We start from the raw sequence: 27,686 nt of genomic DNA on the forward strand, positions 1-27,686 counted from the left end.
TAGGAAAAGTAGGATAGTGGGATAATATAAATAAATATAGCCTCCTCGTACAAGCGTCACCACGTCCACGCGCTTATTATACTATCCAATTTTTAGAAACTATAATTATTAGGAAATAATAAGCCTTATTCTTATTGCCTAACACACGTGAAATCATAATCATATTATATCTGACCATTTCTTTCTGACATACGACAAAAGAAGAGGGTAGAAAGAGATGGTGAACGATTAGATCTGTGATTTGTGTTTTAGAACTAACACGATTCGGTAAACGGTAAAAATTACGATAATTATCTATTCAGAGCAACGCTAGAAATGTCAGAGGTGTCGTTTGAGATACAATTTAAAGCGCTTAATTTTAATACAAAAAACCACTTTATAAAAATGTAGTCGAACAGACTTTTAGGCTTGAGTTTTATTCAAAGCTATGTTTATGGAAATTCGATTCGATAATTACTTCAAAATCTTTTATTTTACTATAATCCTCTTGTAATGAAATAACTTAACTATCTCAAAATTTTAAAGGAACAGACAGAAATATTACAAAATTGTAAAAAAGGAAAATAATTTTATATTGGGTTTTGTTTGATTGACAATTTGACATTTACAGTGAAACCGTAGTCTAAACGTATAACCTCAAAACTTAGATTATAATCTCGCTTATTTATTGTTATTTTTTACAATTAAAAACCTGAAGTAAAGCTCAACATGAAGCGCCATTTAACACATTTATCCAAAACTATTCTTCAGAACAGCAGTTCTAAAACACTACCGCTTTCAAGTATGTAACAAAACAAGTTCGAAGTATATTTTTAAATGTCTATGTGTTGTGCTAATTTTACACAATTTTCAGGATGTTTAAGTACACAAGAAGCAATTGAGCGCCGTCATCATCTATTTACATTAGAAAAGAAACGACAAGTTGAGAGTGTCGGTCGAATTGAAAAAATCGAAGTTCGTTACAAAGGTGTTCCAAAAGACTGTACTTTGGTTATGAATAAAGACATCTCGTCGCCTTATGATTGCGCTAGACGTAAGTATAAAGTCTTCTTTCATTTTTACTCAGAACTTTAACATTTAACATTAAATGCAATGCTACTTTTTTGTCTTGTATTGTGTTGTTTAATTAGGGTTGCCATACGTCCCGGTACGCCGGGACATGTCCCGGTTTGAAGCATGGTGTCCCGGGGTCCCGGCCGATAAGCAACTTGTCCCGGTTTAAAAATCATAGTTATTTAGTAGGGGGCTGGACTTTGTAAATAATAATATACCTACAATAAACACTACTAAGTAGCTAAGCTACAATATGGCCGATAAAGTGCATTTTCCACTTTATAGCAAAAAGCGCTTACAAACAGAGAACCCGACTGGCAGGTTGCTGGTATTGGAATGACTGTGTTAAAAGTTGTTTTGTGTTTATGCAAGGACTAAACCTTTAAAGTTACCTATTGTTTGTAATAAAAATTCATTTTTTTTACTTTTACTCCTTTTTCTTTAAATGTCCTGGTCTGCGTCCGCACACTTATGGCAACCCTACACTAAGTCTAGCAACAGTCTGAACCAAGTCAGTGACAAAAAAAAAGTTAGTAAAATATGTTGCCAACAGATTTAAGCGAGTGGCATGCAGACAGCAATGCATTGGCACTGATAGATGGAGCTGTACACTGGGACATGCACAGGCCACTCAGCGAGAACTGCACACTCGAAGTGAGTTGTAATATAATAAAAAAAAATTGATATTAAATATAATAACCCGAATAAGAGAGTGAGTTATCCGGGTCATTATATTTAATATGAGTGAGTCTCACGGTTGTTTCATGTTAAAAAAAAAAAGTAATATACACATTGTTATTTATGCTATAGAATAAAAAAGTGAACGAGTTCAAAAAGTGATTATACTTATAGCGCAGTAAGACTTGCTTTTTTTTTAAATTATGTAAATTTGTTTTGAAATTGTCCCACAGTAGGTATAATATAAACTAAATTTTGGTTTTAAGTTTACTTATTACAGGTTGATATTATGTCTGATGAATTTGGCCGTCCAGTCTGCCAATGACGCTGGCTTTGCAATTAAGCCCCGAAAAAACAATAACACTTTTTTAGCACAATGTTTTACAGTTTCAGTCATATTCAAGCACGGAGCCGCAGGCAGTGAACAAGGCTTTCTGGCGCACCTGCTCCTTCCTGCTCGGGGCGGTAGCTGCCCGAGCCTTCAAAGAGGATGTTACGGTCAAACTACACAGCTTTCCTGGGCCTGATAGTAAGTGATTGGCTTTAAAAAAAAATGTGACATTTGTTTAGTATGAAATTAATATCTGGTAGGTGGGAACATATGTAATTTTGTCTCGCTTCCCTATCTCGGCTTTATAATAATAATAATAATAATAAATTTATTTGTAAACACATGGCTTATCTATTTACATTAGAATGTCCGTCAGACCCCGAACTAGGCTGAGCCTGTATCTCGGGGCCTAGCAGTGCGTTGTATACACAATGATTTTACAATGGAGACACGTCACAGTACAGGTTAACAAACTGATAGACAAAAAAAAGCTAATTACACAATCACGCCTCATTTTACTAAAATTTTAATTAATATCTAATATAAATGCAATTTTTTAAGAAAAATGTTTGTGTGTATGACTGAGTGTGCATGTGTGTGTGTGTGCGTGTGTGTGTGTGTGTGTGTGTGTGTGTGTGTGTGTGTGTGTGTGTGTGTGTGTGTGTGTGTGTACGTGCGTGTGTGTGTGTGCTTGTGGAAATAGAATAGAATAGAAGTAGGATAGGTCTAATATTTATAGGTATGTAGATATTAGTAGGTATGTAGATAATTGAATGTCTGGATTGAAATGATCAGGCAGGCAGTTGGAAGCAACTGATAGGTGCCTGTATCTAGCTGTTCCCCGGTCAAGTATTCTTTGTACTGTTAATGTGTTGGTCTGGCCAGTTTTAAAATTGATAATTCTCATGGGAATTACCAAAAAACTCAAAATTTGCCATGTTTGTGATTATATTCTGTGGTAGTTTGTTGCGTATTTTATGCGCCAACACCAACATTCCATACCATTTTTGAGAAAAATTTTTTTTTTCTGAAACATGCATAAATGCACCCTGCCTACACTGCTGCGGTGCGCTCGCTCTGACTGGAACTAGCTGGCTGAAACTAGCAGCAGCCTACCATGAAATGGACCCACCCATTGACCCACTGCATCTCTCTCGCAGTCCGCAGCGGCTCGTTCATCTACGACGTGGAGCTGTCCCTCCCCGCGTGGTCCCCCGCGCCCCGCGAGCTGATCACGCTGTCCGCGGAGCTCGTCCGGCTGTGTCGGCGCGGCGCCCCGCTGGAGCGCCTCGAGGTGTCCGAGGAGCTCGCGCTGGAGATGTTTGTGGATAACAGCCATAAGGCCAAGCAGATACCTAGCATTGCGAGGACTAATGGTGAGTGGAGTTTTCCATTCATCCCAGACTATTTACGTCCCACTGCTGGGCACAGGCCTCCTCTCAGAATAAGAGGGCTTGGGCCATTAGTTCCCACGCGGGCCCAGTGCGGATTAGTAACTTCACACATACCACTGAATTACTTCACAGATGTGTGCAGGTTTCCTCACGATGTTTTCCTTCACCGTAAAGCTAGTGGTAAACTTCAAATGTAATTTCGCACATGACTTTCGAAAAACTCAGAGGTGCGAGCCGGGGTTTGAACCCACAAACCTCTGCTTGAGAGGCGACAGGTCAAACCACTGGGCCACCACGGCTTTTTGTGGGTTTGTGTTTTTGGAGTGGAGTTTTAGCAGGCTCAATCAACTTATTAGTGTCTGTGATGTTGTCTGAGTTACTTATGAAAAGTGTTTTTTTTTATGGGGTAAAAATCCACAGGAGTTGTGACAGTCTTTAGGCAATTCTTTGATGGCTCATCTCCTAAGTATACTTAATACTAATATTATAAATTGCAAACATTTTTCTAACAAAGTGAACAGGTAATGTCTCCTCAATTACTTTGCTCACCCGGGACATTATGATAGCTAGGTTTATGATAGAAATGTGTGTTTATGTAGCTCCTCCTCACACTAAGAACACACACAAACCCATTTATCCACACTACACTGACGCGTTTCAAACTCAACCCGTACACCATGCTACCAGATGTTAAAGACTCATAGCAAACTAATGAGGGCTATCGTTTTTTATCTTTCTAGATGGCGCCACTGTTGCGTGAGGTTTTAAGTGTGGCTTTCAAAGTGAAAACAAAGTTTAGAATAAAATCATATTTAATACACCTTAAAACCGTACCATAAAAATATCGAGCAACCACAGTGTTGCGTAGTCCCGTTTTGTTTGGAAAAAAAGGGAGGACAAAAGCTTCCGAAAGACAAAACTGTCTCCAAACACAGACATTCATTGCCCCGTAACGCATAATTGCCATAATTAATTTCAGGTAATGCAAAATATTCACAAAATTATTCTAATTATAAATAAACCCGCGTCGCTCACCCAAAAACTATGAGATTTGACATTTCGGAGACCTCACGCTACACTAGCGCCTCTAGCGGCGAATTCATACGCGATAGCCCTCATTGTAGCATTAATTCTTTGTAGCAATTTGCGTAGCTTTTTACATTAGTATAATTAATTTGTAGCATCTTATTTTTTAACCCCCTACGCAAAAAGACCGCTATATGTGTCTGTGTGTGTGTGTGTCTGTCTGTGGCACTGTAGCTCTTAAACGGCTGGACCGATTTGAACGCGGTTTTTTTAATTGAAAACAAGTTTTCTAGCGATATAGCGGTATTTCTAGCAAAGTCGGGGGTTTTCAAACTTTCTGTTGGTTAGGTTAGTTATGTAGTATTTTACCCTAGACGCATTTCGCAGCGATCGATGTTTGACTGGGATGATGATTAATTTGACGCGTTAATTGATGTTTGCACTAAAGTACACTAATACACGATCGAGGTGAAATGAGACTAAAAAAACACGATTGATACACAACGCCATACTTAATTGCAGGATCGAGGTGAAATGCGATTCGGTGAATCGCTACAAGGAATTTAAGCTTTTGAGGTAAAGAAATAACGTCCGCAAAGTAACGCCTAAGCACGAGCAACAAAAAAATGTTGTTTCTTTATAAGTGGAAACTGTTTTGGCTTATGTATCATCTAAGTTAATTTATATTCGATTGTGTCATATATGCTGTTTGTTTCCCAAATAAATAAATATTTTGGTGTTGAATAGTGTCATGGTATATGTTCTTTCTAGGCAAAGTGACGCTGTATAGAGTGGAGAAACACGTGGACATCTCAAAGGGCCCACTGGTGTGTCACGCGGCACAAGTGGGCCGGGCCGCCGTCGCCGCCGTGCATCGTATCATTGGTAACTTCACCATCATATCAGCCGTGGGACGTCTGCTGTTGGACGTAGGCCTCCCCCATAGACCTCCAGTTGTTTCGGTTGGCAGCGGCCTGCATCCACCGTGAACCCGCGGCTTTAACCAGGTCGGACGGATGACCTGGTTAAAGCTTGAAAACCGCGGATTTTTAATGCAATTCTATCTCAGTTAAATTATTAAAAGAATGTGACTAACATGATGTCACTACTTTAAAAAAAAACTCGTATCTCAAAATGGATAACTTTTCTGAGTGCACTTTATGACCATTGGGTCAAGGTTCAATTTTGTTGACGTATTGATTTGAGATACGAGATTTTTTCAAAGTAGTGACGATATGGGACTAGAGCCGGAAATAAACGTTTAACCCTTAAAAAGGTGGAGGGTATTTAGCAACCACATGCATAGAGTTGGAAATTGAACCTTATTAACTTCATGATACGTCACAATTTCCATTGTAATTATTGAAATAAGACTAGCATTAAAATAGTAGATTGTACAACAAGAGCATAAACCGAGTCATTTTACCCAAGACGTTCATATAGCCACCCGAGCCGGTACGGCGAGGGTGGATAGACACGTCGAGGGGAAAATGGATTTAATGCTCGAGTTTTACACTCTGCTTTTCACTTCGATGGCGAGGAAATGAAATAGCAACAGTGAAAACAATTGTTCACACACTATTATAATTATATTTTTTTTAGTTTTAGTGATTTATTTTGATTGATTTTTAGTTTTATATAAATAAAAAATGTATTAAAAAATATAAAGAAACTTCTTTGTTTGTGGCTGTTGACACCTAATTACCTTGGTCTCAGACGAAGATTTTATTTTATGCACTAGTGCATAAAAAGTCATTTTATGTCGCCTAGATCCAGTATAAACTCCAACTTTACGAGCATGAGAAGTGAAAATATCCTTTGTGAGGCATGTATTCGATAGCTGCTTTTGATTGTGGTAGTATGCTCCAGTAAATGGGGCCTTATTAAGGGTTAATTGTTGATGGGAGCTGATGATCCTAACTTGGTGCACCTGCCCTCTCCAGGGTCAGCAGCCGGGGAGCCGGAGCAGCTGTACCGGCTGCAGGGCGTGGCGCTGCCAGCCGGCGTCATGCTCAACCACTTCGCGTTTAACATCCTCGTCGAGAGGGCCAAGAAACTGGTGAGTCTACTCTCTAAGAATAAAATGAGGGGGGGAGGGGTTGCGTGGGGTAAAGAAAAAGGCAATAACGTCTTAAGGGTGCGACCACACCGCTGCTTAAAAAACGGTGACGACGGGATCGCAGTGACGCACCGCATGCGCACCGTTTTTTTTTGCATGCTCTCCACACTGCTGCTTAAAATAGGGAATCGCAGTGACGTGCCGTAAACGTCAGGACTTTTGTTCGGTAAAGACCTAAAGTTTACGGCACGTCACTGCGATTCCGTATTTTAAGCAGCGGTGTGGAGAGCATGCGATAAAAAACTGTGCGCACACGGTGCGTCACTGCGATTCCGTGCCGTCACCGTTTTTTAAACAGTTGTTTGGCCGCACCTTTAATTCTATTGGTGCTTACGTTTAGTTTAGCATTTGTCAACAGCCGTCTGTGCGGACGAAGATCGTCGATGTAACTGCAGGGCTACTACGAAACTCGAAATTCGAAGTTCGTGTCGTGCGGTGTCAGAGGACACTTATACTATTTAATACGAGAGCGAGAGGGACGGTACGATACGAACTTTCGAAGTTTCGTAGTAGCCCTGCTGCTCTGTTTCCACCAGAGGATGTGTTGCGAGGAATGCGTTTTTCATGAACCAATAGGAACGCAGGTGGTAGGACCTTGTGCAAGGTCCGCCCGGATTGCTACCACCATCTTGCTCGCTAATCCTGCCGTGAAGCAGCAGTGCTTGCACTGTTGTGTTTCGGCGTGGAGAGTAAGACAGCCGGTGAAATTACTGGCACGTGAGGTATCCCATCTTAGGCCTCTAGGTTGGCAACGCGTCTGCAATACCCCTGGTGTTGCAGATGTTTATGGGCGGTGGTGATCTCTTACCATCGGGAGACCCACTTGCTCGTTTGCCATCCAGTCGAATATAAAAAAATAGGAACGCTTCATTTATCGCCTCGCTCCGCTCAGCTGTTTCCACCAGAGATGTGCTGTACGAGGATGTGTAAATGAAGCGTTTCTAGTTCATGAAAAACACATTCTCGCACATCTTTGGTGGGAACGCAGCCTTATGTTTGTGGTATAGCCTCGTGGGCCCTCGCGTACTTTATGAAGGACCAATTAACACTAAGAATAACGCCCGAATGTACTTTATAGAGTACAAATTGTTCATTGAATAAGGAATTTTATGTATTTTCAAATAATGTCCAAAATAACAAAGCTGGTGAACCACATTTAGGTTTGAAGCAGGGATGTTACAGAGCTCCGATTCCGTTTCCGTTAAGTCGGAACTTCTGTTTGGTTTTACACATCCGGTTCCGTTACTTTTGAAACAGAAGTTATATCGGATGTCAATGCTGTTATTCTGATTTATAATAAACAGTTTAAATTAAATTAATTAATTAAATTTAATTAGCGCGGCGGCCGAACTTGAACGGCGTACATCAAAAACAAACAGGTTTATACGCTCATCGCCCCGCTTTGCTACACACATCTTGTCCACCAATCACTCAGGCTCCGGTTCCGGTTCCGATTCCGTTTCTGGTTCCGATAAACTAAATTGAAAACATCTGGTTCCGATAAAACCACATCCGTTACATCCCTAGTCTTAAGTACTACGTCTGGGGGTAAAAAAAGGTCAGGTTCCAGGAGGATAGGTAAAGTGAGAAAAGTTTTATGACTTTGACATAAGATTGATTTTTACTTGGCCTGTATAAAAACTTCACTGCATTCATCTTCTTTTTTGATTTTTCTTTTCAGAATCCGGCGAGATCCCCGTTCAGTCCGTTCGGGGAAGACGGTGTGCGAAATATGGCGGCGACGGCGTAGATGATAATGTTAAATGTTATTTAGTTAGATTTGTTATAATATAAGTACTATAGAATATAAACATGGCCTTTATTTTACCATCTGATATGATATCCCCGGTTCACGTACAGGGTTCGATTCGAGGATATATATCAATGGATATATATCAATTTTTAATGATATATATCAATACAAAAATTGGTTTAAAATTTTGATATTGTTAAGTAATTTTTGGCTAGTTTTTGGCCTTTGTTACTGTATTTCTACTTCCCACATGTAGATGACGTTGGAGTAGTTAAAAGATACTCCCTAATATTAGGTTCTAATCCATTAATGGCAACACTTCTGCCGGCGTTAATGGCGTCAGTCGTGTCAGAAAAATTAAGTTTTTGTTGTGTTTATTCTATTATTTTTTCCAAAGAAAGTAATTGATAAATTGCAGAAACAATTTTGCTTAATTTATGTTACAAATAATAATATGGCTTTCATACAAAATTTATATATATCATAAATATCCGATATTTTCGAACCCTGTCCACGTATAGGTAGTGCCACCAGAGATGAAGTCACGCACATTTCGTGAAATGACAGTAGGATTTTCACATTTACTCATCCATTTCATTTATTCTCCTTTGTGCAATCAGCTCTTTTTGTAGATGTGTGTAATCATTCACTTCAACTATCGTGGCACTACCTATATCTTTATTGCTTGACAGATCGAGTTACTTCAAAGAGAATTCGGTGATGTGTGGTCAGGAATCGCGTACCAGAGTAAAACCTTTCACAATCTATTTAAAATTTTGCAGATGTGTCTTATGTCAATGTCAATATGCCATTTACAACGAAAAGGTTGCACTTTGGCGCGTGATTCAGTTTCTTCGACTATACAAGGCTTTGGGCTGGACGTTTTAAGTGTCTCTTTGAATGTGCAAAATGAAACAAAAAGCTTAAATTAAATCTATATTCCTTAATAATTAAATTAACTAAAAATCTACGAAGATTTAGACTTTTTGGCATCCGATGGCCCGTCGTCTCCATCACCGTTTTGAAAAATAGGCTTCGGCTGAGTCTTTTTATAAGCCGGCGCTACCCAGAAGGGATTCTCCTCAGCATCCTTCGCGTACTTCAAGATCGCCTCTCTTGGATCCTGGTCATCATCCACCCTCTTACTGAGCCCTAGATTTCTGATAACAAAGGAACTCAAGGTACTGCCGGAAGCAGCAACTCTGCCTCCCTGCCCCGAAGTTATGGGCAAGTCAGGCCGATGAGATTTCACGGGATCCAGTCTTTCCTTCTCCATTTTCTTCTTGCTAGTTCTCAGCTTCTCTTGTCTGAAGAGGGGCAGAGCATGGGGAGTTATAATCTGCTGCGAGCTAACAACTTCTACGGAATGTTTCTTCCTATGGGTCTTAACCATGCATAGTTTAGCGCCCCGAAGACTTCGCTTTTGATCGTAGTAGCATTTGACAACACCATTGCCGCAACTGACGAAGATTTGATTCAACTTTGCGTGCCAAATACCTTTGATGACGTGGGATTTGGTGACACCTATGTCCATAACCTGCTCAAAAGTTTTCGCGTTATAAAACACTAGTCTGCCGACATCCTGTCCTCTTTGCAATGATTCTCCCGTAAAGATCATAGAGTCATCAGGACTGAAGCAACAGTCCGTCTGTTCGTATCTTGAGAACAGGTTCCCGAAGACGTTTAAAGGTTTCCTGAAGTTTCTTAAATCCCAAAGTTTTAAAGTGTCGTCGTTGCCTCTACTGGCTAAATAAGAGCCAAGATAGGAGTATGCTATACTTGTTATTTCTGTTTGTTTTTGGTGGGCGTCTCTTAGGACCGCTGTGGTGTTGACGAAGGTCTTCCTATGGTCCCACATTTGGATGGACCCATCGAAGTTTCCGCAAACTACTGTGTTGCCGTCTCTGGAGAACGCACAGGCTGTAGGGTTGGTTTTAAGGCCGCCTTGTTGTCTCGGCTTGATGATGGCTTTGTGTTGTTTAGGGTTCTCGGTGAGCCAAAGCCGTAGGGTTCCGTCTTGGGAGCACGTCATGAATTCCTCTCGGATGTGAGGGTGCCAGCAGCCGCTGTTGAGGGATGCTGTGTGGCCTTTCGTTCTGAAAGAAGAGTAGAAAATTCAACACTTCTTTTACTGGTTAAAAATATATGTAATTTCATGAGTAAAAAAATACTACTCTATATATTCCGCCAGTTAGATTATCAGAAAATATGGACAAGGTATTTTTTATAACGTTTCAAACTCTCGTGATTCTCACTCATAGTCAAAATACCATAAACGATCACGCTATTATTACACGAGTAATATTGATAAAAGTGAACAAGTGCGGGTAGTTCGTGATACGAGTGCCGGTACTATTAGTGATCAAGTGCGGGTAGTAGACTTGACACCCCACACTTCAGTCTACTCGTGACCACGGCAACTGTAACGTTGCCGAAACGTCGAGGTAAATATTACTTGTGTAATAATAGCGTGATAAGTCCCGTTTATGGTATTTTGACTATAAGGTATTTTTTCTGTTGTCAATCAAACAAAACATTAAAAAAATGAAGCGCGTCAAAGTTTGGGATTGGGGCAGTGTATTTTACCCTAAATTATTTAGGGAATTTTACCCTAAATCTAGGGTATTTTTTGGGGTAGAAAATTATTTAGGGAATTTTTTAGGGTAAAGTTTTCGAATAAAATGTATGGTTTCAAGAAAAAAATTACTGCAGATGACATAGAAGCCGAGACTAATATGGATGCATTCCAAGAATGTTTCGAAACGGGGTAGTAGTTCAGCTATTAGTTTATTAATAAATCGCATTTATTTGCTTTGATTTTATATGAAAAAAAATTAGGGTAAAAAAAAGTGCCTAATTTAGGGTAATTTCGCGTAGCGTTAGGGTAAAAAAAATATCTGAAAAAAAAAACAGCCACCCAATCTCTGTGAAGTCACGTCGTGCTAGTGTCGCACGGTATAACGTCACGTGAACTTTAACCGGCTGTATCTTCGTAATTTTTCGTTTAATTTTCAAAAGAATCAACATTTTCTGATTAGTCCGTCAGTTGGACTAATTAGTTGTTTTTTACGGAGCTAGCCTAAAGTCAAAGTCAAAGTCAAAATATCTTTATTCAATTTAGGCTATAACAAGCACTTATGAATGTCAAAAAAAAATCTAGCACCGGTTCGGAATAACCTCTGCTGAGGAGAATCCGGCAAGAAACTCAACGAGGTATATATATTTTTTTTAACAGATTTACAATATTATTAAATGATATCTATACATCACAAGTATTTAACACAACTTCATTTTTAACACAGTAGGTTCGCTATTTGAAGGGATCGCTAATGCGGATCGGAATTATTTCCAAATATCCCTGTCCATGATATAATCATTAACTAACCTATGGTCTGTCCCAGAATTCGAGATACTAAAATGACAGTCTGAAATGTCAAACGTAAAAATAATGTGGCCAGCATAAAAGGAACAGTGCTGCTCCGTGATTTCGGTTTCGTAAATAACCGATAAAATGTTTATTTTACGATAGCAAAAATAACATTAATGCATTCAATATTCTACTTTCCATTTTACTTTATCATACGATAAAGTGATGAAATCTAAGCACAGGTAAAAATACAGTGTTCATCACTTAGTGCCAACGTAAAAAATAATACAGAGGGGCTACTACAAAACTAGAAAAACGAAGTTCGTATGGCACCGTCCCTTTCACTCGCGTATTGAATGAGATAAGCGTCAGCGGGACGGCAACATATGAAGTTCGAGTTTTGCATTTCGTAGTCAGGGCCAGCAGGGCTACTACGAAATTCGAAAATCGAAGTTCGTGTCGTTCCGTCCTTCTGACACTACTATTTAATTTAACACGTAAGTGAGAGGGACGTTACGGTACGAACTTTGATTTTCGAATTCCGGAGTAAGCCCTCAGATATCACACAACGTCATTGTTCATGTTTTTCGTATTCAAGTGGTATTCAACCGATTTTCGTTACTTTACTCGTATTGTCATCGGATGTGATCAGTGCGTTTTCTCGTGTTTTTATTTAGATATTCATATCATAGAATAATAAATCAAATATTCATTATTCTCATATTATTTAGTTAATGTAAAACTTACTTAGAATGAAATTGAAACTTAAACATCAACATCTATAAAAAGTCGAAATATCTCGAAAACGGTCGCATTTTTATTAGACCTATTTTACCTTTTCTAGAATGTCCTAAGTGCCCTACATTTTAGTACATCACGGATCCGTTCATATCTTAATATTTTACGACATACATACATAGGTACCTACAAAATCTTTCGGTAATAACCGGTTGCGGCACATCACTATTTATGAGACGCAAAAAACAGGTAACACATGAAACGTCATTTTAGTATCTCGAATTCTGGGACAGACCATAACCTACTTTTAATATCAAGTTTTTTGGCTTGATAAGGCAGTTGTACTAACTTGGCCATATCCGCGATGTACTGGTCTCCTTTGACACACTCTAGCACCTCGAAGCCGTCCCGGTCCAACACCTAAAAAAAGAGATTTTCTCAAACATGCTCGGGAAACGAAGTTTCTTATTTATGGCTCCCTACATTACTTCTTGGGCTAGGCCGTAAGGAATGTATGAAAATCCATTATTGTCCCGCTGCTCTAACTTTTTAAATTTGCTTACTAACATTAAACTGACAAAGGAGAAATTGCAAACAGCCAACCACCACTAGGCTGTAAGCATTTGCGATATTGCGATGCGATGCTATGTGATGGATCGGCTCAGGCCTGAAATGTCTGTTTTCCTAAAATGTACAATTCCCAAAACGTTTGCGTTTTCACAATTTTAGCACTTCTATTTTGTCAGCTTTCTCAAAATGTCTGCTATTTAAAATGTGTACAATCTCAGGAAGTCGTCTATGCATAATGTTTACATTCCTATAATATTAGCATTACTATAATTTCTGCTTTCCCGTTATGTTCACTTTTTTAAATACTAATAAAACTATAGTCTTGTTATGTTTGTTTTCCCATAATGTCTGCTTTATTTTCAAATCAATCCTCGCAACACATCCTCGCACACATCCTTCTATTGTTTTGTAAGTATCTACAAAAACCTCGCTTCGCTGAGCTGTTTCCACCAGAGATGTGCTATGCGAGGATGCGTAAATGAAGCGTTTCTATTGGTTGATGAAAAACATATTCCTTGCAACACATCCTCGCACATCTCTGGTGGAAACGCTGCTTTAGAACCAAATATTTTTCGTTCTCAACCGCTTTCGTACCCGAACGAAGGGATTTTTGTAGAGTTTTTTACTTAAATCAATGCTAATAAATGTGAAAGTAACTCAGTCCGTCTGTCTGTTACTCTTTCACGGTTAAACCGCTAAACCGATTTAGATGAAATTTGAAGACCATGATTGGAGATATTTTGGGAATAAGACTTTTCTGGAATGCCAACGTTATAAGAAGGCGGATATTTTGAGGTTGCAGATATTTTGAGAATAAGCACTTTCTGAAAAGCGAACATTATACAAAAACTGTCATTCTTGGAGACAGGCAATTTTAAATAGCTGACATTTTGAGAAGCTGACATTATGGAAAAGACGTGTTGACATTCTGAAAAGTAGACATTTTGCGAAAAATACATTTTAGGAAAACGGATATTTCAGGCCTGAGCCGATGGATCATCCTAGAGATGGCCTATACTGCAAAGTTCGGATTTCGGCCTTTAGTCCCATCTCGTAGCCAGATTTGGCTACGAAACGGGAATCGTTTCATCCTATTCCTTAAGAGTATTTCTAATCTCAAATTTCCCTTTAGTCCCATTTAGAAGCCAGATTTGGTATGTAGCTACAATATGGAATAGGACTATGGAATCTGGCTATGTGATGGGAAAATCGCTCCCATTTTCAGTTAGCTACAAGACAGCTAATCTATAAGATGGGAAGGTGCAATTCCCATTTCGCAACTAAAAAACAAGAGCGTGTCGGACACGCCCAAAATAGGGTTCCGTAGCCATTACGAAAAAATAAAGTAATATTTTTCTAAGGATTTCGTATTTCGTACGGAATATTCCAAGTTTAGGTATATTTTATACCTTAGGCTGCTATTTACTCTTAAACTACTAATAATTTACCGTTATAGTTTTCCTTGTAAGTTTGATATACTTACTACCATCCTGATTTTTTTCCAATTTTCCACCCACCGGTTTAGATGTTAGAGGGGGGGGGGGACCGACGACGACGACGCTCGATTTTAATGAAAATTTGCACTTTAAAGTTGAATATTTCGCAAACAAATCACTAAATCGAAAAATTGTCTTAGCAACCCCTAATGGTTTTAAAATACCTATCCAAAGATACTCCACACTCTAGGGTTGGATGTGAAAAAAAAAAATCACCCCTACTTTACGTCTATGGGAGGTAGGTACCCTAAAAAAAAATATGTTTTAATTTTTTTATTGTACCATTTTGTCGGTACAAGCAAGTGGGTCTCCTGATGGTAAGAGATCACCACCGCCCATAAACATCTGCGACACCAGGGGTATTGCAGATGCGTTGCCAACCTATTTTGGCTCCGGAACCCTAAAAAATACAGTCGATTCACTTTTTGGAATGGTCCAAGTGGAGTTACCTTGGCCTGCGCCGCTCCGCTGACAACGAGCAAGGCGTCTCCGGTGGCGGAGTACTGGAGCGCCCGCATGGGATGGTTCTCGCATGGCTGGAGGGTCCGGAAGGAGCGCATCGACGAGTCCATGCCTGTCGAGTGTGTCACAGTTATTCAGTCTTTTATTGTTTGTGTGGATTGGGTTATTGTTGGTACACTATTTCATAGAATAATGACGACTAGATGGCCAAGTGGTTAGAGAACCTGACTACGAATGAGGGCCCAGGTTCGATTCCCGGCCGGGGCAGATACATAATAATACACGGGGAATACACTTAATATACTTTGTATTTTCGATATGGTTTCACGAGATACCCTCCAAAAATCCAATCATGAAAATTTAATTTTTAATACAAGCTTTTTTTGCTGACTGTACTTGCATTGTCACCCAAACTACATTTGCATACCAAATTTCAAGTCAATGCTGTTAACCGTTGAAGAGTTCCGTCCTGCGGAGACGATCCTGGCCGGATTACCAGGATGTCACTACTAGATTATTGTATTGTCACGTGATTTACATAAGTATGCCAAATTTCAAGTCCATCTGACTACTGGAAGTTGATCGAGTTTTACTTGCAAGATTTGACTACAGACAGACAACGGGACAGGTGAAACTAAATAAAAGCTTGTAATTAGACTATATTACCTGCAAAGTCCCAGAAAGATACGTCATAGTCTACAGCCCCTGTGGCCAGCCGGGCCCCCGACGGGTCCACTGCCAGCGCCACCACCGCTTTTGTGCCGTGAAGCATTTCCACCTGAAGCAAAACACATTAGATTAAAAAAAATGAAAGTAGACAGAGAATCGTAAAAAGTAAAAGGCCACTCTAGTACTGACTTTATGGTTCTAATTAATTAAAGGTGCAACCACCCGCTGCTTAAAAAACGGCGACGGTACGGAATCGCAGTGACGCACCGTATGCGCACTGTTTTTTTTGCATGCTTTCCACACCGCTGCTTAAAATACGCAAACGGTGCGGAATCACAGTGACTTGCCGTAAACGTCACGACTTTTGTTCGGTAAAGACCTGAAGTTTACGGCACGTCACTGCGATTCCGTATTTTAAGCAGCGGTGTGGAGAGCATGCGATAAAAACTGTGCGCACACGGTGCGTCACTGCGATTCTGTGCAGTCACCTTAAATGTGAGGCTGTATTGCCTAACGTTTCTGACACTCGCAATCGCAATCAAATGACAGATTTCGCATACAAAAACTGTCATTTGATTACGATCGCGAGCATCATCGCAATCAAATGACAGATTTCATATACAAAAACTGTCATTTGATTACGATCGCGAGCATCATCGCAATCAAATGACAGATTTCGCATACAAAAACTGTCATTTGATTGCGATCGCGAGCATCATCGCAATCAAATGACAGATTTCATATACAAAAACTGTCATTTGATTACGATCGCGAGCATCATCGCAATCAAATGACAGATTTCATATACAAAAACTGTCATTTGATTACGATCGCGAGCATCATCGCAATCAAATGACAGATTTCATATACAAAAACTGTCATTTGATTACGATCGCGAGCATCATCGCAATCAAATGTCAGATTTCATATACAAAAAACTGTCATTTGATTACGATCGCGAGCATCATCGCAATCAAATGACAGATTTCGCATACAAAAACTGTCATTTGATTGCGATCGCGAGCATCATCGCAATCAAATGACAGATTTCATATACAAAAACTGTCATTTGATTGCGATCGCGAGCATCATCGCAATCAAATGACAGATTTCGCATACAAAAACTGTCATTTGATTACGATCGCGAGCATCATCGCAATCAAATGACAGATTTCATATACAAAAACTGTCATTTGATTACGATCGCGAGCATCATAGCAATCAAATGACAGATTTCATATACAAAAACTGTCATTTGATTACGATCGCGAGCATCATCGCAATCAAATGACAGATTTCATATACAAAAACTGTCATTTGATTACGATCGCGAGCATCATCGCAATCAAATGACAGATTTCATATACAAAAACTGTCATTTGATTACGATCGCGAGCATCATCGCAATCAAATGACAGATTTCGCATACAAAAACTGTCATTTGATTGCGATCGCGAGCATCATCGCAATCAAATGACAGATTTCGCATACAAAAACTGTCATTTGATTACGATCACGAGCATCATCGCAATAAAATGACAGATTTCGCATACAAAAACTGTCATTTGATTACGATCACGAGCATCATCGCAATCAAATGACAGATTTCGCATACAAAAACTGTCATTTGATTGCGATCGCGAGCGTCAGAAACGTTAACAATACGGCCTCTGGTATTACTTTGCCGCGGTCCATATCAATGAACTGAATAATTGTTCATAACAATTATTTTGCTCACCTGCGACACTGTGACCGCGTGATACTATCTAACATGTGCGTAGCATGGTGAATGTTTGTTTTCCTCTGATGATGAACTCTGTTTGAGTTCAAAACCAGTCAGCATAGTGTGATGTGTGTTGTTACAGCGTGAAGGCGGAAGAGCTGCATGAACACACATTTGTTGCATAGACATAGCTGTATTAAAGTTGCTACAACAAGACACTCACCTCATGACTGTTAGGTATCCTCTTCTCCAAGCTAACTTCTTCCTCGTCTTCCGAGCTGCTGAGCTCATCGTAACTGTCTTCTCCATCCTTCTGTTTTTTCCCTTTGGTCTTCTCCACTGGTAGCGGTGGACCGATATCACTACTGGGGGGCAGGGGGCCTATTATGTCTTCTTCATCTTCTTCAGGTTCAGGATTTGGAGGATCAGGTTCTTTCTCTTTTGCAGCTTCTTCCTCTAATTTCTTTTTATTGGCCTGTAGACAAAATCACATGTTTTTAATATTCATAAACAAAGGAACATCACAATTTTTTTTTAAATGAACAAGCTTCTTTAAAAGTTGTGGCAATATGAATGAAAGAGAGATATAATTATTACCTTCTGAAAAAATACATTATGAACACATTTTAGGTATAAGCAATTCACAAAAGGATTGCCAATGAATACAAAAAGAATGTACTACACCAGGGTCTTCAAACTTTTTGACTCAAGGGCCACACTGCACGTAATGTAAATTCGTGCGGGCCAAGACCATGCTAAGACTTTGGCTGGTCATGGGGGTAATACATTAGTTAAGTAGACTTAGGGGCTGTTTCACCATCCATTGATTAGTGTTAACTGATGGTTAAATGTGATGCCGTCTCTATTTGTTTTGTTTGAATAGACGAAGACGGCATCACTTTTAACCATCAGTTAACACTAATCAATGGGTGGTGAAACAGCCCCTTAGTCTTCAGGGGGTACCTAGATACAAGTAACGCATAATGCTTTCTTTTCGCGGCGGGATTAGAGGGGCCCGCGGGCCGTAGTTTGGCGACTCCTGTACTACACAATAGTAGTTGAAATACAATAAAACATTGCCAGTTTAAAAGAAATTGTAAAATAAAGAGATTCCTATCACACAAGTATCAGAATGTTTAAATGTTATCATAGTGGCAAAACACATCCTAAACCCTTGTGCAATTTATTGTGAAATTTATTCACTAACCTCTTGTGCAGTCTTCTTTGCCTGTTCCAACAGCTCCTCTATATTAAAATTCTTGGCTTTCTTCCCAAAATTCTTGATCCCCATGACTTGATGCACATGCTGGTTCTCCAGGTCGTCAGCTATCTCCTCCATTTCCTTCTGTTCTTGTATAGGAGTGCGGCCAAAAGTACCGAAGCCCGACGTAGAAGTGTCGGGTTCGTTATCATCATTATTTGATGTTGCTGGTGTTTTACTTATGTTGAAACTGATTTTTCCGATGGATATAGGTTTTTTGTTCATGATTATAGCGATTTGGCGTGGTTTTTAGAGAAGTCGATTGAGGTTTATGTTGGTAAACAGTATGTGGCAAATACGAGCTTATACGATGAAGTCGGTAAGCTAGCGTTTATTAGTTAACAAAGATACTGTTATTGTGGTTTTTCACTTGAAACATAATCACTTTGAAAACATAATTATTTTATTGGAATTATCGGAAAATCTTCAATAAAATTCTTTCCTGCTTTTTCTATTTTTTTTTTTATAGCTTTTCCAGTTGTCATTTGGTCATTTGTCATTGTCACCTTGTCACTTCAAAATTGACAGATGTTTAGTGTTTGAGATAATGTACAAAAAGAGGAAAAGTACTGCTTTGATCAAATTCTGGCAGCTTTTTTAGTATCTCATGCTGGCTGTCAAATGAAATTTTGACATTAATAGTGCATTGTTTTTTTCTCTGTTACCGGTTTTCTTTTTCTAATCGATTCGATTAATATCGATTAATCAATCAATTGCTTGACGCCAGCACCTTTCACAAAAAAGTAATTTCATTTCTTTATGCAAAAAATAGCTCCTTTTTAACAGTCTTTTAGTATTTCTAAATAATACAATCGCAGTTCGTAACTTTTTAAATTGATATTGTCGATTGACTATCGATTATCGATAGTAGAGCAAATTGATATTTATTTATTAGTCAGTCAGGTAGTCACAATCGTCCGTATTGTAAATGTAATTTTGAATCGGATCGGATTTATTTCATGACATGGTTTATTTTGTTTGTTTTCAAGATTAGTCAGAGTATCAATAATTCGCAGAAACTGCCGTAACAAAGAATTCAGGTAAAGTACACAATTTACTTAAGTTTTCTTTAGACCTACCGGTACCGTACATATTCAATTGCTAAAAACAATCAATCAGAGCGGTAGTTCGTGGAAGTAAATTAATAAATTAAATTACTACATATAAGTTTAAGGCAGTTTAATATTAGTATTATTCTTGATAAATTAATATTGTGCTCCTATTTAAGCTCCTATCTAAGCCTATTAAAGGTAAGTATTTAGGATACAGATCATATATTTCCCTCTTTTTATTAAAGTTACTTCTGTTTGTATTTAGTATCTTGGTTAATTATTTATTTGAACTTACATTGAAAAGAAAAGAATACACATCAATTAAAATAAAACTATATTAAATATATTGACCCAGATAACTCACGTCTTAAATCGAGTTTAGCTCGTCATTTTTCGGGCTAATCCGTAGCCCTTCGTCTTCGGAGCAACGCGACTTAGCGGCTGCTGCAACACGCGCACGAAATCGATTTTAGACGCGAGTTATCCGGGTCAATATATTTAATATGAGCGAGTCTCACGGTAGTTTCATGTTCAAAATAAAATTAAGCTAAACATAAAATACCTAATTAAAAAAAGACAAATAATAATGAAAACTAAAACAAATTATTATACAAATACAAATTATTAGTAAATTCATTATTATTTGGCAAGGTTCCGAAGATGCTAGCAGCATTCCCTCTTTGAATTGCTAGGCTAATTCTTTGTCTGAGAAAGCTACCAGCTCTTCGGTCCCCTGTGACGTCTACATCTTAATATCTTATGTGCTTCTGAGCTGGTTATACTACTAAGAAAAAATTAGCAAACACACTGTGTAAGTATTTATTTATTTAAAAAAAATCATGTTCATTTTTATTTAGTTTAGGGTGGTTTGGAATAGTTATGTGGCAATTTTAATTTATTACTAAGACATCAACTACATACAAATTCTGAATAGAATGATGAGAGAATTATTGTGTAACCTTCACAGAATGATGGGACTGATGGTCTGGAAAACAGAAAACCAGAGTGGACTGAACTGACACCAGAATGACAGTATTAATCTTTGTACTAGGCACAACACATGTGAGAATTGCAAAAGAAGACAAACTGATTGACTGACTCGAATCAACTCTTCAAAAAAGGAAGTTTGCATTTTGGTGTTTTTTTTTCTTATGTTTTTTTATTTCGGAAGTTCATCATGCTATGAACCAATTTTTTAAAATTGTTTTACTGTCTATAATTCCTGTTTTTCATTCAAATTTTATGAAAACATACCAATCCAAAAGCAGAAAAAAGGGTGATTGTTTTAATAGTAATTTTTTATCTCAAAATCAATTTCTTCAAAGTTGTTTTATTTGCTGTTGTTGTTAGGTATTTACTATTTTTTCGGTCTTTTTTTTTTCTTTTTTCTTATTCGATTGGATGGCAACCGAGCAAGTGGGTCTCCTGATGGTAAGAGATCACCACTGCCCATAAACATCTGCAACACCAGGGGTATTGCAGACGCGTTGCCAACCTAGAGGCCTAAGATGGGATACCTCACGTGCCAGTAATTTCACCGGCTGCCTTACTCTCCACGCCGAAACACAACAGTGCCAGCACTGCTGCTTCACGGCAGGATTAGCGAGCAAGATGGTGGTAGCAATCCGGGCGGACCTTGCACAAGGTCCTACCACCTGCACACCTGGTATTAGTACAGCATGTCATAAAAAGTATTGTTTACTGCTTAGCAATAAGATTGCCATTGTTTAAGTTATGGATAATCTGTCACTGTTTTTATTGTTCTATTTTTGTATAGCATGAAGTGAATAACATTGCAATTTACACTGATTACGTTACCTACAGTCACAGTATATTTCTTAAGTACAGTTGAACTGTTTAATTTTTGACTCACTATAACTTTGTCAAAGAAATGTCACTTTTCTTGTCCATGTGTTTGACGAACAGGTAGCCTGGTACTTAGAGACCTTGACTATGAAGCTTGAAGAATTAAAGTCTCAGGTTCAATCCCTGGTTGTGGCAGATATTTGTATGAAAACTATGAATGCTTGTTTTCGAGTCTTGGATGTGTAGTAATGTATCTTCTTATTTAAGTAGGTCCATTGGTGTCATCTTTTTATTTATTCTGTCATTAATCATAAAATTAGATGGCTAATGTTGGTGCAGAACTGCCTTGGTGTTTTTCTGCCTGTGGACGAACACGTCACTCTCGCATCGGTCTAGTTGGCCACCACAGACGTTGCGCACAGGCAATACGCCAAAATTCTTCTGGAACAGAGGATGCAAGCCTCAATGATGATGAGACGCCTAATATGCTGGCTACCATCTGAAGTGCTTCAGTAATGTTTATGTATCTAAACATGCTCCTACTTAACAATAGATTTGTGTTCACATAGTTTTGTTAAAATTTTTGCTTAAAAATATAAGAACTCAACTGTAACAAGACAACCTGTGGATCTAATTTCTTCTATTTTAAGGGTTCTGTAGGGTCCAAAGGGTCTAAAAAGAGCCCTTTTACTGTCTCTCACATGTTTGTCTGTCTGTCATCTGTCACTCAGGTTTTGCAGCCATACGGTTGGAGCTAAAATCTTGAAATTTTCATTTTAATTAATAAGCATCTTGTTGACCCAAAGACTTTTTTGACCTGAAAGGTGCGAGACAAAATTTTGACCTTTTCCAGAGAGTAAAGTAATCTTTGTATATAACTCATTGATTAGATAAAAACTAGAAGTATTTTTTTTTCTTAAATTTTGTACCAATGAATTTTCAACTTCACCATTGACCTATGAACTTTAAAATACTGATAATGTTAATTATTAATAACAACCAAAGCGTTCATAAATCCGATTTTCTTCTTTGAATTTTTTAATACGCATCTGTAATACCCTTGGTGTTGCAGATGTTTATGGGCGGTGGTGATCTCTTACCATCAGGAGACCCACTTGTTCGTTTGCCCATGCAGGCGAATAAAAAAAAATCTTATTAAGTATGAATTTAGAAATCTACGGAACCCGGTGCGCAAGGCCCACTCGTACTTGGTCGGTTTTTGCAGTGCATCCTTTCCGAAAACGTTATAAAAAAACATGTAAAAGCGCTCTTCACGCACGCTGAAACTGCTATACTGATCTCGAATAAATTTGGTATGTAGATATACTCAGCGGCACAAAATTTGGCCCACCCTTAAAAATACCTATGATATATACATTTGACGGCCAAATTTTTTGCCACTCAGTAGGTATACTTGTAATATAAGGCCCTAGAAAGTACATGGGATAGTTTTTATCCTGCAAAAATGTATAGTTCCCGCGGCACGAATTCTTCGCTACTTTGCGAGCAACTACTGGTACCTACTTTATAAAGTACATGAGGAGTTTAAATACCAAGAAATTGTAGCAAAAATAAATAAAAAAGGCATTACCATTGTTTCCCGGGAACATGGGCTATTAGCTTCCTCGGTTGTAATATTAGGAATGTCTCTGACAATCAAAAGGGTAATTAACGGCGGGTTCCCTGATAGCCTGCATATCTGAAAGTTTTCGTTTTAGGGTTCCCTGGTCCTTGGGGTTCGATTAAAGTCGTGTAGGCGAAAAAAAATGTACGCGTAAACTATTATCTCTATAAAGGAGTGGAATCCTCTGCCAGCTTCTGTGTGTCCTGATCGCTACAATCTGGCCGTCTTCAAATCTAACTTGCGTTACCACCAGAGATGAGCGAGCAAAGCGAGCGTGCCGCGGCAGCTGCCGGCGGGTGCCATAATTGAATTCAACCATTATAGAAAACTTAGTTTACAGATTTTGATAGATATTTAATTATTTATAGGTAAATGCATCTATATAACGAAAGAATTTTATGGCAAAAAATATAAATAATATATACCTAGTAATGAAGCATATATTTTTATTACCCCAATAGGTGATAGGCATTAGGTATGTATAATGTCCGGGAAATTGAATTAGTTGAATAGTTTTTATCAAATTGCTATCTCATATTGGTCATTCTTCATAATGCCCGGGCAATATGAAAAATTACCGATTTATCACTTGGTCCACAACATAATACTTATACATACCTACTCAGGCGCGGTCGTAGCCTGAAATTTTGGAGCGGGTCACAAATATTAAATAATACATTATATCGAGTAATACCTTTGTTATTTTTAACCCCCGCAGAAAGAGGGGTGTTATATGTTTGACCGCTGTGTCTGTCTGTGGCACCGTAGCTCTTAAACGGGTGGACCGATTTGAATGCGTTTTTTTATTTGAAATCAGGTTTTTTAGCGATAGTTCTTGGACATGTTCAATCAAAATCGGTTTAGCCGCTTTTGAAATATTGAACTTTGAAGTGACAGAGTCGGGGTATTCCATCTTTTTGTTGGTTAGGTTATGTAAAATTTTAGACGATTTTTCAATTTAACGTGCAGGATTGGGGGGGGGGGGAGGGGGGAGCATGTCTCCTGTATATATATTTAGGAATCTATTAGCGTGTATTTAAATTATATTACTTTCTATTTGTTTCTTTTTAGATTTACTTTTTTGAATTTATGTCGCCTTCCGTGAAGTCGCCAAGCGGTCTCAGCGGAAGACCAGCATACGCCTCTACGGCCAGCACTATGCTGAGCTGAGACCGTTTCGCGATTTCGCAAATACTGTCATTAATATTTATTGTTGTTGTATTGTTTTATTTTGTGTACTTGTGTAATTTGCGAAATGCGAATAAACATTTCTATTTCTATTCGGTGTCTACGGAATCCGCTCCGCTAGCGGCGGAGGTACGGAACCTCCGCGTCTCCGCCCGCTCGGCGCGCGCGCATAATCGTACATTGTTTGTCCAGCATTCCGCCCTGCGCCGCCGCGGCCGACGGTCATGTTGCGCTACGCTATACTTTGCCTCGCGGCGAGCCTCGCCTCGGGTTACGTCGATAAACGTGAGTACTATAAACACTTGGGCCTGTACGAAGTGGAAAATTCGACCTTCGTATCTCTCCGTCCCGCGGACGCTTATTTAATACGAGTGAGAGAGACGGCACCATACGAACTTCGAATGTCGTAGTAGACCCCCTTGTTTAAATAAATGATGCGAGAAATATTACGCATTGTGTGGTAACAGTGCGACCAAGAATTTTCCTAAACGACGTGGTGGCCTATCGTTTTGATCTATGGCCTTTCAAACAGAGCATCGCGGGTTCAAAAGTTCTCGCATGGAGTCCGCGGATCGGCAAGCGTAGGACGTCCACCAACGAGATGGACGTATGACCTGGGGCCTTATTGTCTAAAATACTTTTTTTTTTTTTTTTGTTGATATGGCGTTTGCTGCCAGGCACTTTGCCAATGTCACGTCAAATTGCGTGATTTTGACTATCTCTTTTGTGGAGCGATTAAAATAACCCAGGGAAGGGACACTGTGGCAATTAGTTTACAATTATTTAGGTACATTTCATTTATACACATACCTATATGCAACAGTTAAAATTTATAATGTGAAGCATTGTTTACAGCTTGTTATCGTTTTTGTCAATAAATTCAGCCAAAAGGTAAATAACAATTTCTTTAAAGTTAGCTAAAAGGGTACGGACGTTAGTCGGGAGTTCAGTCTTTAATGTCTAACATACTTGGAATTACAATCGTTTTCATAACTCTTTCTGTCGCACGTTGTAAGACGAGGGTAGAAAGAGAATGAATGCCATCGTGAACGTTGCTTTAGACCCTTTTACTACCCAATACCCTGAGTCATCTGGTTAAAGCCGCGGGTCCAACCGAAGCGACTGGAGGTCTATGGGGGAGGCCTATGTCCAACAGTGGACGTCCTACGGCTGAGATGATGATCATGATGACCCTGAGCCTTTTGCCAAATAGTTGAGCATGTACCTTCTCACTTACGAGGATATGTATGTTCCTTTTTTTAATGGGCTATAAATGTTTGTTAGGGTTCCGTACGCAAAGGGTTAAAACGGAAACCCTATTACTAAGACTTCGCTGTCCATCTGTCCGTCCGTCCGTCACCAGGCTGAATCTCATGAACCGTGATAATTAGACAGTTTAAATTTTGACAGATTATGTATAACTGTGGCCGTTATAACAGCAACTACTAAAAACAGAATAAAACAAATATGCTCCCATACAACAAACGTGATTTTTTGCCAATGTGTAATGAATGTTGAAAAGATGGTACGGGACCCTCGGTGCGCGAGTCTGACACGCATTTGGCCGGCTTTTTTTCTTTCTTTCTTGTGAAAGCCACGGGTCTACTGTGGATGCAGGCCGCTTAAAACTGAAGCAACTGGAGGTCTATGGGGAGGCCTATGTCCTAAAGTGGACGTCCTATGGCTGATATAAGGCTTATCTATCAAATATTGTTTCCAGAATCACCACCGCAATGGAACCCAGTCTACACAGTGAAGGGTCTCCTCAACATACCTTATGCTGAACTGCACGAACCGTTCTACGCTTGGTGAGTACACTCAGTCACAGTCCAATCGAGTTCATAAACTTGTAAGCAAAAATTTGATCAAAAATATATGAACACTACTATTAACGGCGTAGAAGCGTGTTCAGATATTTTTGATTGAATTCAAAATTCAAATCATTTATTCAGTAAATAGGCCGCAATGGGCACTTTTACACGTCATTTTTTAAACTATCAGCGCTTTCGGAAAGACCATCATTGCCAAGAAAAATACGCCGCAAGACACTTGGCAGAAAGTCATTTCTTCGAAATAAAATAATTCCAAATAAAATACTTAAAAACACAGTATTCAATTAAAGAGAAAATTACAAAATAATAATAATAATACATACAGGGATGTATGGGGTCCCTTAGTTACAAAACTAAACACTAACTATATCTACGTATGAACTCGACGGAGGTCTATGAAATTCGAAAATCGAAGTGCCATCCTTCTCACTCTTGTATTAAATATAATCGGCAGCGGGATGGCAAGCTACAGAGTTCGAATTATGCACCTCGTAGTACTTAGGCGCAGAGGAGATACGTCTTACCTGGCTTGGGAATAGAGTCGTAGATATTTATGCACGTTTTCTTGTGTCAGATATTTGTGCTGGTGACTGGTAGACTGATGAAAAGCTGCAATTATATACCTAAATATATTAAATGATATTGTAACGGATAACTCACGTCTTAAACCGAGTTTAGCTCGACATGTTTCGGGCTTTCGTAGCCCTTCTTCTCAGGAGCACGCGACAAATAAAAAAAAAATATTCCTAAAATGCGGGTAGTTGTGCGCCGGTGTTAGTTTCGTCGGGTGTTGCGGCAGCCGCCGAGTCGCGTGCTCCTGAGAAGAAGGGCTACGAAATAGCCCGAAACATGTCGAGCTAATAAACTCGGTTTAAGACGCGAGTTATCCGTTACATTATCATTTAATATGAGTGAGTCTCACGGTAGTTTCATGTTCAAAATTACCTAAATATACTCTATAAACCATAACGTAAAGTGATATTAATAAACCTTGTTCAATGCGTGATTCTAATTTAATAATAAATATGGCGGGGCTTTGAATTGAAAATTTCGTATCGTAACAATGTGTGTTAAATGAAAGCTAGACTTAACCCGTTCTAAATATCATATGTTGAAATACTTTTAAGCTACCAGTACCCTTAGAGCAAGTTTTCGGTTACAAAATACGTCTCGATCGCGTTCGCGTTAAAATCTCAATTTGTATGGAAACACGAAAATCGCAAACGTTCCGCTAGAGGCGCTGTTCGTGTTTCCATACAAATTGAGATTTTAACGCGAACGCGATCGAGACGTATTTTGTTACCGAAAACTTACACTAAGGGCACAGTTTCAGAGATTGTATCAAAAAAGTATGAAATAAAATAATTAATTTAAAAATGAAAAAAAAAAACCCACTGCCTTTAAAATATCTCTAACTCTGCTAAGTAACTCGCGACCCATTAGGGCATTTCTATTGTGCAGTTGTGTGCCCTGAGTTTATCTCTCCGATTTCAACAAAATTTGGGAGGTAGACTCAGTCCATGATCCCGAGCTGTAAAAACAGG

At 38.9% G+C, this 27,686-nt stretch overlaps 2 protein-coding genes and 1 pseudogene across 3 annotated transcripts in view; 2 read left to right on the plus strand and 1 right to left on the minus strand.

The window, feature by feature from the left end:
* The first annotated feature begins 583 nt into the window (after positions 1–583).
* On the plus strand, positions 584–8,412 carry mRpL39 (mitochondrial ribosomal protein L39). The gene is made up of 8 exons (XM_074106617.1): positions 584–781; positions 854–1,033; positions 1,607–1,707; positions 2,119–2,260; positions 3,223–3,438; positions 5,254–5,367; positions 6,426–6,541; positions 8,283–8,412. The coding sequence occupies exons 1-8, from the start codon at positions 709–711 to the stop codon at positions 8,349–8,351; spliced, it is 1,011 nt and encodes a 336-aa protein (XP_073962718.1). The 5' UTR covers positions 584–708; the 3' UTR covers positions 8,352–8,412.
* Positions 8,413–9,277: 865 nt separating this feature from the next.
* On the minus strand, positions 9,278–19,153 carry LOC141441764 (gastrulation defective protein 1 homolog). The gene is made up of 6 exons (XM_074106616.1): positions 18,587–19,153; positions 17,603–17,854; positions 15,654–15,765; positions 14,975–15,099; positions 12,809–12,879; positions 9,278–10,450 (listed from the first exon to the last, which is right to left on the minus strand). Exons 1-6 carry the CDS (start codon positions 18,863–18,865, stop codon positions 9,322–9,324), a joined length of 1,968 nt encoding a protein of 655 aa, XP_073962717.1. The 5' UTR covers positions 18,866–19,153; the 3' UTR covers positions 9,278–9,321.
* A 368-nt stretch (positions 19,154–19,521) lies between these two features.
* Positions 19,522–27,686, plus strand: part of LOC141441767 (digestive cysteine proteinase 1-like) — a 28,397-nt pseudogene continuing 20,232 nt past the window's right edge. The window contains exons 1-3 of the transcript XR_012452844.1: positions 19,522–19,680; positions 24,503–24,595; positions 26,031–26,118. The product of XR_012452844.1 is annotated as a digestive cysteine proteinase 1-like (transcript). The remainder of the gene's footprint in view (positions 19,681–24,502; positions 24,596–26,030; positions 26,119–27,686) is intronic.

Source organism: Choristoneura fumiferana, chromosome 24, assembly GCF_025370935.1.
Source record: "Choristoneura fumiferana chromosome 24, NRCan_CFum_1, whole genome shotgun sequence".
Classification (NCBI taxonomy): Eukaryota; Metazoa; Arthropoda; class Insecta; order Lepidoptera; family Tortricidae; genus Choristoneura; species Choristoneura fumiferana.